This window comes from Eptatretus burgeri, chromosome 10, assembly GCF_056783735.1.
Source record: "Eptatretus burgeri isolate ZD-2024b chromosome 10, Ebu_testis_v1, whole genome shotgun sequence".
NCBI lineage: Eukaryota > Metazoa > Chordata > Myxini > Myxiniformes > Myxinidae > Eptatretus > Eptatretus burgeri.
The window spans coordinates 82,805,444-82,819,991 of record NC_140970.1 but is presented as its reverse complement, the minus strand read 5'-3'; the positions used below and the strand labels follow the sequence as shown (position 1 = coordinate 82,819,991).

At 46.3% G+C, this 14,548-nt stretch overlaps 1 protein-coding gene across 1 annotated transcript in view; it reads left to right on the top strand.

Moving 5' to 3' along the window:
- Positions 1–14,548, top strand: part of STAB2 (stabilin 2) — a 426,796-nt gene that overhangs the window by 47,638 nt on the left and 364,610 nt on the right. Inside the window, exon 2 of the mRNA XM_085899123.1 lies at positions 6,796–6,938. Within this exon, the coding sequence (XP_085755249.1) occupies positions 6,796–6,938 (143 nt within the window). The remainder of the gene's footprint in view (positions 1–6,795; positions 6,939–14,548) is intronic.

Below are 14,548 nucleotides of genomic sequence, written 5' to 3'. Positions count from 1 at the left end.
CGTGTGGTTTTCTTCGTGTGTGGTTTTTTTTGTGGTGGCTGCTCGACTTCTTCGCGGCACCAGGGACACGGACGGGAGGCGCCGCTTTGCCAGCTCTGGCGCGCAAGCCTGCGCATCCGTGTGGAGAGCGCCGGAGTGAGCTCGCCGGCTCTGTGAAAGGCCGAGCTCAGCCGCGGCTGTTCTAGCTGCCGTGGGGGGATGGACGCCGCGACTAGCCCACCATCGCACCACGAGGGTGCAGGTAACCTTCAATGGTCTCGTGGGATTCGTTCGGTCTGCCAAGTCCCACGCCATAAAGGTCTACGGACCCTGTCTGACGCCCTTGTCTTTGGGGGTGGCCTTTTCTCTTCTTTTGTGTGAATGATGTGGCGCCGAGTCTCCATAAGTAAAATCTGTTTAAGTGCCTGTAAATTATAAATTGCTCAGTCAGTTGTATTGCTTTTGCTTTATTTGCTTCGATACCTGCATGATCGACTCTATATGTGTATTAAAATAAATGTTTGTGTGAATGTACCCCGTTCGTTACGTCCTCCTTTCACCACATTGAAATGCCATCTTGCATCTCGGAATAAGAGTTGGGGTTGTTCAATACCCGGTAAATAGAATCAGATCTGGCGAGGTCGGGCGATAATACCCGCTCGGCTATCACTGCAGAATGGAACGAACCGCTTGGACGGTTCGTGTCCAAGCCAACTTGCGCCGAGGGAGGTCTCCCGGTAGGTTATCGCACAGGTAATTAGGTATATCGAGATTCGGCGATTGACCCTATTCTGCGCGGGTAGAAAATTGGCTAGGCCGTGGTGGGGTTGAAGACCCACCCGTGACAGGGTTCTGGCGTTGCTCCGGAAGGTCACGACTGAATTGTCCGTCCGGTGGGCGAGCGGCTACTATTAGTGGAAAGTGGCCATTCGCACGCCGGCGGGCGCGAATTCGTCACAAAAAAAAAAAATATATATATATATATATATATATATATATATATATATATATATATATATATATATTATACATAACTCCAATTTGTGTAATTACACACACACAAATTATAGTGTGTGTGTCTACTCTATAACTCCAAAACCATGAAACCTAGCAGCCTGAAACTTTGCATGCATACTAAGAAAACTCCAAGGAAGTGCTACAGTGAAAATTGGGTGTTTGGATTAATTAAAACACCCCTTTTGAAGATAATTAATGGCCTTATTGAATTTAATCCTTCATCAGGCGATCCTCGGCCCCTTCGCTCTCTGGGGTCTTCAGGCATTTTCTCGGTAACTTTGTGGGGTCTGAGGTCGTCAGGTTTTTTGGCCTGCTCAACCATGCCTTGACTTGGAACAGGCCACATCTTGGAACAGGCTGTTCATCATCGCCACGAATCGCTGAAGAATTACAAAATTTAAGCTCCAGAATGGAACTTTCAAGCAGTTCCGACTCGAAGAAAAATGTTCATTTGTCCAATTGGGACACGTGACATTTTGGGCGTCTCTGGGAGGTGTATGTTTAATATGATGGTTTGGTGATTGCCAATTGCGTGCTAAGGGAGCTGGTTTTTATTGACTGTCTCGGAGTGCTTACTTGCGTGCTTAAGCCACTTGGTGAGCACTCTCAAAGCCTCTTGGTTGTTCGTTTCGGGAAAAAGTAACCCTGCTTTCAATCCCACATCGATTTCAATATCACATTGTACGTTTCCGCCTTTGTTGGTCCTGCGGTTCCGTGTGGTTGGTGTCTCGGGAAGTCTCTCCTCCACTGAAAATGTGCAGTTTTATTTTTACAGGACATCGCTTTGTTTAACCTTCTCCTTTTGTAATCAACGATCTTTTGTGCGATCTCATTTTGTAATTCAACTCACACTTTGACATCGATACATTGAAAAAAAAACCAATAAGGTCCAACCGACCAGGTGTTTGCCGTGTTTGTTTTCACTGTGAAGGAGTGGAGTATCGATCGGCATTTTGTATTCTCTGCCTTGATACATTTTAAAATTGAATTTCGCTAATTACCAATTTAAATCCTCTTTCAAACTATGCTGTTTCAAGGTAAATGTTTATGTGTCGATTTTATGCGTGTGTAGTATGTAAACTGTATTACCATAACGTGTGTGTGTGTGTGTGTGTGTGTGTGTGTGTGTGTGTGTGTGTGTGTGTGTGTGTGTGTGTGTGTGTGTGTGTGTGTGTGTGTGTGTGTGTGAGATTGGTGTCTACATTTGTGGGTTTCAGAATGTGGTATGGAGTCCTCCCAGGGTCGGCTCAAAGTATCCACCTTTATTTTGGTAAGGGGTCACGATTCATGGACCAAGCTGTGAAGTTTTCTGTTTTCAAAGTTTTGTGCCGAGGGCTCTCTTCAGGATCGTCACTGAACCATGGACGGTTCCAATTGTAGTTCGTTTGTCGTGATATTCCCACGGATGTTTTGTAATATCTCTATGAGGTTCTTCTTCATCATGCCCGTGAGGTTATATTGTTACGGATTTGGAAACCTTTTGCACACAAACAGCCAGAGTCCCCGCAGTTCAGTTATTTCGATAACTATGTGTTTATATTTGGGGTCCCGTCCCCTATGTCTAATGGGAATTTCATGTGTGTGCTGCGAGTTTCTTTATAGTCAGGTTTTTTTTACATTAAATCTCCCCTTCGTTCCATCATTGCCATTATGCACGTGTTCGGGGCCACGGTCATAGGCGGGTGAGGTCGACCCCGCCCAGCAAGATGGGTGTGCCTCGCAACCAATGAGGGATAGGAGTACTTCAGAAGCCCCCGACCAATCCGGAGACGAGTTACCTCAGGGCGGCCCCGCCCAGCCAGATGGGATGTTCGCCCCCGACCAATCCAGAGACGAGTTACCTCAGGGTGGCCCCACCCAGCCAGATGGGATGTTCGCCACCGTCCAATCAGGAGGCGAGTGGGAGGGGAAGAAATTCCTCGGACCTCGCGAAAGGGAAGAGTAGAGTCGTCGTCAAGAGTAGAGTGGTGGTCGAGTAGAGCAGTCATCGTAGCCATTACTTTAGGTCTGTCGTCTGCGAATGTGGTCTGCGGTCCTTTGTGGGGCTCTTCTTGGTGGTGGTGGTGGTGGTGGTGGTGGTGGTGGTGGTGGTGGTGGTGGTGGTCGAGCAGCCAGGATCGTGGGCTCGGTGGATTTCGGGACGTGGGTTCGAGTCCCACCGTGGTTGGTTGGAGTCGGTGTGACCACACGAGGCAGAAAGGTACCCGGCCAGGCTCCGTTCCCCCAGCTGAACTATCCTCCTCGGCTGGAGGACTGAATAAAGACCCGACGGGGTCCATTTCTTTTGGATGTGTGTGTGTGGGTGTGTGTGTGTGTGTGTGTGTGTGTGTGTGTGTGTGTGTGTGTGTGTGTGTGTGTGTGTGTGTGTGTGTGTGTGTGTGTGTGTGTGTGTGTGTGCGCGTGCGTGCGTGCGTGCGTGCGTGCGTGCGTGCGCGCGCGCACCTTGTCTTTAAGTAGAATTGCTTAAGTGTTTTCTTTTCATTGTACATTGCATTTTATTCGTGATTAAGTCTGCTCTGTGTCTCCCTCCGTTATAAATAAACCCCTGTTCAATGTACCAGCTCGTTGTTTTGCTTTCTATGATTGACCCAGCACCGTTCGTGCTTGAGAACCAGTAAGCTGATTGGGCTGTAAGTTGTCGTTTGGACCGACGGACTTTGGTAATTCCGCTCGGTTACACCAGACCGAGGTCGTTAGAGCGACCCGGTTCGACAGAGTCCGTTGAGGGTGTGACTTCCCCGGTAATTTGACAACGTGGGTACTTAGGTATATTGAAATTTGGCTATTAACCCTACCCCACACCATCAGATAATTGGCGATCACGGTCCTGAAGTGACCCGTGACCTTCGGAGTTGTCCGAAGGTTACGACCTGCAATTCCGAGTGTTCGGTGAGAGACGGCTCGACTGCTCCACCTGGTGGCTGTTCCTCACCACCGACTCCCGGCCCACAACAATACATCATCACTGGCACAACTTTGGCATTCTTCAGCTTCCAGGATATTTTCACTTCAAGCTTGAGGTTTTGGTGTTTGGTCATTTTCTTGATTTTTGCATAATTCGTCCAAAATCACTGGTATTAACACCTCAATTAGCAATGTCTTCTTCTGGGGGTTTTTTACCGAAGTATAATATCCTGTTGCAATGCTTTGTTTTCTATGTTCACGCCCGATGGGTTCATTAGGTCGTACATGGGTGGTACTTCAAAGTTTTCAGTGATTGCTTTTGGTTCATTTTCCCACAAGTTAAAAAAAAACAATTCTTGAAAAGAATAATATTAAAACTCAAGTAAAATGTTTTCTCTGGAACCACTTAATGTGAAATGTCACAATTATGATCTAGTGGTGACATGGAATACATGTTTTAAATTTCAACTTGATCGGTCACATGGTCTGGCAGCCAGGCTTATTGAATTTTTTTTCATCTGGGTTTTTTTTTTTTAATAAGGCTCACTTGGCTGTGCCTGGATGGGTTTGAGGGTAGAGGAGTCGCAGCTGAAATGTGAATCCTAACCAGGTTCCTCCTGATGACTTCATCTTTGCTTTTTGCTTGTTTGGGGTCCTTCTGATCATTCCAATGTAGGACTGTACCTATTTGGTCTTCCATTTGATTTGAATTTAATTTAGTTTAATCCAATTCTGAATTCAATTGCATAATAATAATAATAATAATAATAATAATAATAATAATTATAGTTAATAAAAAACGTCATGGGTCAGGGTTAGGTGTCCGATCAAAGTGGGATGTCTTGGTACCCGGTCATCACTGCCAGCAGTTATAAAGTGGCATTCTAATTATGTCTCATTAATTACGTAACACTCCAGTACAAAGACGCCACACAAAATACACCACACAAAACAAATTCTGGCAAGGGTCTGCAATCTCTGATTGCTCTTTTTCTTGTTTGTATATTTGTTTGTTTGTTTGTTGCACGACGACTCCTACAGTTCTGGGCCGATTACATACAGACTCGCTACATTGGATCAGCATGACCCCAGTTAGTGTACAGGGGGTGTTTTTATCTTTGCCGGTGGTTTTGGGGGCATGGGGGAGAGGATGGGGATGATGCAAATTTGTGAGATGAATGTTTGTCGTGTAGCGCCGCTCCAGGTGGGAGAGGGCATTGTATGTCTTACCATTCACAGCACAGTTTTCCTGTTCCCAAGTTTTCTAGTGCAGTGAGGTTGTTTTGAATTGAGCAGCGTGAGTCATTTCGGAGAGGTATTTTGAATTGCACGTTTGGATTAAGATAATAACACAACCCACCTGTCTGCTCTGTGGAAGAATTCAGTTCTTCTCTGTCAGAGTCTGAGACCATTTATTAACAACAAACAACAATCATGCGCATGGAGAAAGAAGAAAAAACAAGACACAAGCAATATCAAACACAACCCTCTTTCTGCCCAAAATGCACACAGCAATGACCTTTATACTATTTTGACAGGAAAGACAGGGAAGGGTGGGACATCTGGCAAGGGTTAATTGAGGGAAGGGCTAACAGGCATAAGGCAAGATAACTAAGAACTGCAACACATGGCCACTTCGGGAGGGAGGGAGGATCGACACACTCATGGCAACAGTTTACAGATTCAATACCAGGTCAGCCTTGAAGGAAGGATGATAAGTTTTGGGAGGAAAGGTAGAGAGTCGGTGGAGGGATACATGAGCTCAGTACTTTGAACATGCATTCTCAAAACACCCAGCCTGTTTCCATGCAACTAGCAAGGCCTTTGCCATCAAAAGCCAATAGAGTTATGTCATTTTCCGAAGACAGCCAACGCGTCTGTTGCAGTAGCCTTCCAGGAGTTATTTAATTTCCATTAGACAATTGGGCCGCAGCAAGGTAGTCTTCTCTTCAACAGCTGGGCAGTTCCATTTAAACATTGGAGATCCTAGTCTTGGTTATATGTATTTCAGTGAGATAAAAGCACATAAGGTTTCGCAAGATACAATTCTACTTTACTTGTATATTCATCTATATCGCTGTGGAGGTCAAAAGACTGTCAGGGAGAGGGACAATTTACTGGCAGTCATTTGACTCCAGTACAAAAGTAAGACCTTATTTTATACTGTGTTCAATTATAAAAAGTACCAGCAACAAGTGAATATAATTGAGAATAAAATGAAGATAATTATTTTTTACTTCTCCAGCTCCCAAAGGGAGCAGGTGCTTTTCGTATATATATATATATATATATATATATATATATATATATATATATATATATATATATATATATATATATATATATATATATATATATATATATATGAATGAAAGAGATGGATGCTACAAAAAGTTCTTATTTTGAGAAAACTGTTCAATAGTATCTTGGGTTGAAAGATCTGAACAGAAAAACAATTGAAGCAGGTATTTTGTTTAATTATAGCAAATGCTGTGTTTGAACATGATTTGGTTTTTGGCATTGACATTTGTTGATTACATTCTGCTTTAAGTTTTGAAAATGAGCTTCAAAGATAAGGAGAGTATTATAAAGGATTGTTCAATTAAATTGAGAGTAAGCTTTCACTTGTTGATTAAAAACCATCAAATGTTAGCCCTCCTCTCTCTCTCTGTCTCTGTGAGAGCTTGGTATTTGACTTTCTTATCATTGAAAATCTAAAAGCATCTCCAATCATGTGCGTGGAGAAAATATAGCTTGTGTTTCTGCTTAATCAAGCAAGAAAAAAAATACAGCACATGTAAGGGAAAAGTGTTAAATATGGCAAAACTTTCAAATTTATATTATTGACATTTAAAAGGTGAGTGTTGTCAGAATTGTGTCACACTGTCTGCACAGAGTTCTCCAAAGCTGCAGTGGTGCAAGAAGCGAGTGGTCCTCAAAAGGGAAACCACATGCCTTTTATGTATGCTAAACCAACTGATTTCCTGCCCTATTGGTTATAACAAAACATCCAGAGGTGTGGGAATCAGTGGATGTTGGTGAGTTTTCCAGGTTGTTTGTAAGTTCACCTGGTTGTTTGTTATCACAAAATGATGGTTTTCATGTGTATTGATAGTTAAATGACACGATATATTGCTTTCATTATAATAGTTATATTAAGAATGAAATATTTCAGAATTGGGCCACGCAGGGTAAGTGTTACATAGGTAGTAGATGATATGTTATTTGGTAGTTTGTTGTTAATTTATTCCAGACCTTTCACCGCTGCCTGTGTGAGCTGCCAGCCTGCTGACGGGCTGAATATTGGAACATTAATTTGCATATCCACTCTGCATGGCTGGTGTGATCGAGTAATTGCCTGAGCCAGCCTTTATGATTGAAAGAGGAACTCCAAGTGCCCTCAATGCCCTCAGGGCTCGTCTGCCTGAGTTTACAGTGCTTCCTACCATGGTACTAATGTTCCCAGGTCTCACCCACTGCTTATGTGCCCCAATGGCTTTGCAAGTATCATTTGATGACGGTGGTCACACATTTTCCCGACATTTTTCTTTCAGGCTCTTGCTGTCATGTTCTGGTCTTCGTACCTGTCGACCAGGCCTGATTGATCTCATTGTTTTATTTCATCTTCATCATGTCATCCACAATTGATTTTTTTTTCTATCCATTTGGCTTATTCTTTAGCTTCCTCTGCTGGCCCATAGCTTTGTATTGGTGATTATATTTGAATATTTACCTCAGCCACTGAAAGTGGACAGAGGTTGTGTTTCCAACCATGCCTGTATATATCGTGCCTGCCTGCCAAAGGGCGGAGGAGCTCCTTGTGAGCCAACAGCCATCCATATCAAGTGCCCAACTGTGTCTGCGGACATCCTCCTGCAGTTGGGTTACTTCTTATGAGGAGGTTGGTGGCAGGATTTGCACTCCGGCCACCATAAAATCCTTCATTCCGCAAAACGCAAAAACGCCAAAAAATCTGAAAACCCACTCCGTGGGAATACCTCCTGTGCAGCTTCCCTTCACAGGGCAGCTCACCGGATGACGGGATTGGGGCAAAGCCTTCGGGACCCCCAATCTTTGATGATAGGAGGGAAACCACGGGGTAACATCCCTGGGTCAGATTGCGGGAGAGTGTGTCGGAGTGGTGCTGAGGTGTCGTCCACCAGACGGCGATCTCCTTGGGTTAACCTGAGGCGGTCCCTTCGGGTGGGTGCCTGGAATGTCCTATCCCTAAGAGAGGATGATCACCTGTCTCTGTTATCATCTGAGCTCAAGCGTTTGGACATCGGGATTGCAGCTCTCTCTGAGGTTCGGAGACCGGATTGCGGCGAGATAATGGTGGGTGGTTACACCTACTATTGGTCTGGTCGCTCTGATGGTTACCATACCCAAGGAGTTGCTGTAGCTGTGTCCAATAAGCTGACCCCAATGATAATTGAGGTAACACCGGTCAACGAGCGTATTATGAGATTAAGGATTCGTCACTCCTTAGGTGTCATTTCCCTGGTCTCTGTTTATGCTCCGACTGAGGCGAGTGATCTCACAGAGAAGGATGCATTCTACGCCACGCTCGAGTCTGTGGTTGATCAGTGCTCCAGACGAGATACACTTCTAGTCTTGGGGGATTTCAATGCATCGACTGGAACTGATAGGGATGGTTATGAGGTGTGTGTTGGTCCCCATGGGTCAGGAACTATGAACCAGAATAGCACTAAGTTCCTTGACTTTGCAAGAAGTCATGGAATTAGGGTGGCTGGTTCATGGTTTCAGCGCCCACAAGCTCATCGCTGGACTTGGTATTCCAACGCTGGTGGTGTGGCAAAGGAGATTGACCATGTCCTCATTGACGGTCGTTGGAGGATGATCCAGAACTGCAGGGTCTACCGGAGTGCTCAGTTCCTCAATACTGACCACAGGCTTGTTGTAGCAACTCTAAAGCTGCACCTTAAATCCTGGAGAATGGTACCATCCCCGCCTAGGCTGGATGTTGGCAAGCTCAGGGATGAGAGAGCAGCTGAGGAGTTTGCGAACAGGCTGAGTGGACACTTGGGGGGTCTGGGTGCTTTGGGGGGTCCTGAAGAGTTGTGGAGCGCCTTCAAGACCACCGTCCTTGATGTTGCCGGTGGATGTCTTGGAGCTCACCGCAGGGCAAAGAAGAATTTTGTCTCTCAAGGGACACTGGATACCATTGACCAGAGTCGCAGGGCCAGGGTGAATAGCAGAGCTGAGCTGTTCAGGGAGCTGAGGCGAAAAACTACGTGCACTGAGGGTGGACAAGGAGGCCTATGTGCGAGGAATCTGTGAGGGGGTAGATCATCACCTGTGGACAGGTGATTCTCGTCCCGCTTACAGGGGAATTTGCGCATTGCGTTCATCCAAGCCCATCCCTCGGAACACTGCAGTTCGAGCAGAGAGTGGTAGGCTCTTGACAGAGGAGTCTGAAGTGAAGGCCCGCTGGGCCGGTTACTTTGAGCGGTTGTACCGGGCTGATCCCCCAGCTGTCGAGTTGGACGTCAATGGTGTTACAATCCCTGTTGCTGACCCTCCAATCAATTGTGGTCCACCTTCGCTTGTGGAAACATGGGCTGCGGTGAACTGGTTGAAACAGGGTAAAGCTCCAGGGATCTGTGGCATCCATGCTGAACTTCTCAAGGCTGGTGGAAGTGCTGCACTCGTGTCGATGCATGCAGTTTTGTGCTCTGCCTAGAACACAGGCATCATCCCAACTGACTGGAAGAGGGACCTTGTTGTTCCTCTATGGAAAGGGAATGGTGATCGCCAAGACTGCAACAACTACCGAGGAGTGACGCTGCTCTCAGTGCCGGGCAAGGTCTTTGCTCGGATAATTATTGATAGGGTTCGCCACCATCTGCTTGAGCACCAGCGTCCGGAGCAGTCAGGCTTTACACCAAAGAGGTCAACGATTGACCGTATCCTTGCCCTTCGTGTCCTCACCGAACGCAGACGAGAGTTTCGGCAGGGGCTGCTTGCAGCCGATGTTGATCTCTGCAAACCGTTCGATTCAGTGAATCGGGATGTCCTCTGGAGGATTCTTGGTCTTCGTGGGGTGCCACTAAAACTGATCGATCTGATGTCTGAACTCTACTCTGGTACTAAGAGTGCTGTGAAGTGTGGTGGTACCATCTCTGACTTATTTCCGGTTGTTACTGGAGTTTGTCAGGGGTGTGTACTGGCCCCCACACTTTTCAGCACTTGTATGGACTGGATTTTAGGGAGGATGTCGGAGAGATCAAGCTGCGGTGCATCGTTTGGGAATGTCAAGATCTCGGACCTTGATTTTGCAGATGATGCAGTCATCTTTGCGGAGACTTTAGACATCCTCTTGGGGGGCCCTCGAGGTGCTGAATGAGGAGTCGGAGCCGCTGGGATTACGGGTTTCTTGGGTCAAAACTAAGATCCAGGCTTTCGGTGACATCTTGGATGCTGCTGTCCTGTCTGTGTCTGTTTGTGGTGAGGATGTTGAGGTCGTGGAGAGATTCACTTACCTTGGCAGTGATATTCATGTCTCTGCTGGCTGCGAGTCAGAGGTCAATCGACGTCTGGGTCGGGCCTGGGGAGTCATGGATTCACTGGATCATGGGGTGTGGCGCTGCCGGTACCTGTGCGGGAGGACGAAAATCAGTCTTCAGGTCCTTGGTACTTCCAGTCTTGCTCTATGGATGTGAGACTTGGACTCTTACCAAGGATCTGAGACGGAGACTTAATTCCTTTGGTACCAGGTCTCTTCGGAGAATCCTTGGCTATCGCTGGTCGGATTTTGTGTCCAACGAGCGGTTGCTGAGAGAGACTCGGATGAGATTTGTTACCTGCATAGTCTGTGAGCGTCAGTTGCGGCTGTATGGACATGTGGCTCGTTTTCCTGACGCTGATCCTGCTTACCAGATTCTCTCAGCGAGGGAGTCTCATGAGTGGAGGAGGCCAGTGGGCTGACCACGTGCCTCGTGGTTGCAGCAGGTTGACCATCATCTCAAGGAGATGGGGATGGGCCTGGCATCTGCTTGGGGGATGGCCAGACGGAGGCCCCTGGAGTACTGGCGGAAAGTGGACGCAGTGACGCGCTGTTCCGGCACATGCTCCCATACCTGACCTGACCTGCCTGTCTGTTTGTCTGTCTGTTTGTGAACAGGATATCTCAAAACGTAATGGAGGATTCGGCCAAAATTTGGTGGACAGGTTATGTGAATGATAAGGACGAATTGATGAGATTTTGGTGAAGATCCAGATCTGTATACTATAAATTTTCTCAGCGATCCTTCACTATTTAGAGATATAGCACGATATCTCAAAAAGTTGTGGACTCATTCGGACAAACCTTGCTGAACAAGTTGTGCATGTAATGAGGAATAATTGATTCAATTTTCGTGAGGATCCAGATCCGGATCCTATAAAAAAAAATTTTAAGTGATTTTTCACCATTGAGTGATGGGGTCAAAACCATTAACTCTTTGAACCCTGAGCTCCTTGGACTTTTGGTTCTCCTACACTGTTCTCCCTGGAGAAAAATCCAGCCACTCAGGTACATGGAGGCTTGAATAGAAGCAGGGGAAAACGGCCGCTGCTCAGGAATATGGAGGTTTGAATCGCGGCGACTCGGCTTCAAAGGGTTAAGTCCTTGGAATGTGAGAGGTTGTACTTGGATGGAGAGAAGAAAAAAAAGCACAGGTAAGAAGTGGTATGATGATTGTGGGTCTTCACTTGGACAGTCATCTCAGAGAGTTGTCCTTACTTCATGATGTCATGCCGGCTGTCACCCTTACTCACCTTTACTCCAGCAGTCCTCTTGAAAGGCATGAGCTCATTCAACTTGAAATACAGTATATCCATCAAATCAGCATTGCTGCATGGATGCTACAGGTGTTGCACTGGCAGTGCTTGAGAGCTGGCATTCATCAGGGTGCATATACTGAGACCAGGACTTTAGTGGAGCAGCTGGATCAACAAGACGTGCATCTTTTTTGAGGGGCATGTGGCATATGCAAGCTTTTTACGATCCTGATGGTGGCAGTGTTCCATGCCGTTCCTGACTCCCTTCTCGTCTTTGTGAAAATCCTGATGCCCAGTTGCTTCTGAAAAATGGAAGACATTCAAATGAGAATCATTTATGATTGAACGCAAGTTCAATCAGAGTGAAGCATATGCTTCACTCTGATTGAACTTGCGCTCAATCATAAAAGTCCTTCTTTTCGATGTCACTTTGATATTTTCCTCATAAATGACTCTTTGAAGAAGATTTACTTTCCTGCTTCTGTTGGTGGGGCAGATAACAGCAATTTTTGAGAGGAATCGTGCAAATGATTATACAAGCATCAAATTTGGCACATTTGTTCTCCAGGGGATTCTAATCAAATCTGCCCGATTGGCCATTTGAAAATCCAAGATGGCGGCCATTTTTCAAGATTGCCGCCAAGTTAGCCTCCCGAAGTTGACTTTTTGCTTAGAAGTATTTGTAGTTGTCCGATTTTCATGATCTAGGTGTGGATCCCTATGTTTTCAAGCCTGCTGAAGTGGATTTTCCTGTTTTTAAAGCCCCCTGACACACTTTTTCTGATTTTGCACCACTTTAATGATTGTCATCTGAAGCTAAGGCCTTTCTGCAACCGGGCCCTGGCTAGCAAATGTTCAAAGTTATGCATACCATGCGAATGTTCCTCCAGCTGCTACTGTCCACATATGCAGCTGCAGAGTGCTGTGCAGGGGAGCCCTGACTGAAAGCACTTGCATCTCCGGTTGCAACCTATCTTACAAGAACACGTGGTCAGTTCTTGACAGCTGGCTGCAATAGGGGGTAGTGTTGTCCAACATATCTGCCACGTCTCTCCTTTCTGTGCCCATCCCCATTCAGCGGGACTGCTCGTGTCTGGACTGGAGATGGTTACCTGGCCCCAGATGATCCCAGCCTGATAGGCTGCATGCTTTGCATATTCTCTGAGGGCTGCCTGTGTTGGTGGAATTGAGTTTACGGCCTCTGCTTGTGGGCAAACAGATCCAGTCTTGCTCCGTCCACACCAGTGGCTGCGCTTGATCTGTCATACATGAGGACAACGAATCTCTCCAGCCTCTGCAGGTCAAGATCACGAATCAATGTTCGATGCTGGCTGAGATTGGTGAATGTTTCAGAAACATTATCAAAGACGTTCCAAGTCTGCCATGCAGTTTTCTTCCCTTTACCACGGAAGGCAGACACGACGTCACATCCAGTGAACCCATGGAAGTATGGGATCCCTCTAGCTTTTTCAGGCCCTATTGCAGAAACTACCTCATGGACTGGAATCCATCGTGCCTTGGCTCCTTGGCCAAAGGCAATCCACATGTTCTCAAGACCTAGTTCCTGTAAGGATGGCAGTACAGATATTGCTATGACTAGTATGTCCGTGTCATTAGCCTTAATGATAATGGACTTGCTACCATCCGTCGTTGTATCCCTGGCGTGTACAAATATTCAAGTGTCAGCTTCTTCATGACAACATGGAGACACAGCATCCAGTGACTTCCTTGTGTTGCTAATGGCATCTTCTCCTTTTGTGACAATGACTGTGCTTGTCGTCTGTGCTTCACACATCTTTTCCGCAAGGAAGTGAAACAGCGCAGTCTTGTTGCTGTCATCTCGAAGAAAGCTTCTCCAGTTACTTGGGGTCTTACTGGTTCCTGTCACTCTTCTTCTGATTCCTTACCCCCTTTTCGACCTTGCCTCGGACTTCAGACTTCACTTATTGTACACATCAAACACTACGTCCACCCTCTCGTACCCGGCACCATAGGATTCCACCTTTGGGATGATATCTTCTTCAGCATAGTCATCAAATATCTTTGAAGTGCGTGGAGGGAGGGCATTGATAAGTGCTTGAGCCATCAATGATGACTGCATCTCCCCTTGGTTCTCTGTCTGGGATGTTCACTTGCGCTTCAAGAATTTCAGCCAGCTGTGACTTCTGACATGTATGAAGCTTTCCGCTGTCACTGAGAGATGCAGGGTGTGACTGATTCTCATGCTTGAAGAATTCTTGCAAGTCACACTGCCTGTTCTGGCATGAGATGAACAGTCATGAGAACAGCTGACGTCTTTCAGGACTTTCTCCTTAGAATTTCCCCCAGCTTGCTCTTGTTTGAAGAAAGAAACAATGTTTTTCTTGATTGGATGATAGAAAGAACATTCGCCTTCATTCTGTAGCCCCTCCATGAATGAATGGAACTGCTCTTTGCCCCGCTGGTGATGTGTAGCTACCATTTTGGCTAGAGTTGGGTCTGCAATGTTCTTCATGTCGAGTACCAATAGGTCGGCTGATTCTTCTTGGAATGGGTTGCCCATCTCCTGCATTACTGCAGAGAGTGCTTTCACCTTTTCAAAGAATGATTTCTGGGCACTCAGTGTCTGCTCATGGTGTCTGCTGTTGTTGGTTGCATCTTTCATACCAGACATGGCCTCGTATCCAGCTACGAGACTCCTCGCTTCGGGTCCAGCGACCATCCACCTACGAAGTGCTGCCGGGTCTTCTGTCAACCCAATTGCTCCTCCGTCAACTTTGATGACTGCATTATTTTGCTCGTGGGCTTGGTCGATTGCCAGGGCAGAGAATTATCTTCTGGACTTGTGGATAACGAAGTTCTCTTTGTGAAACTCCCTGGCCACATC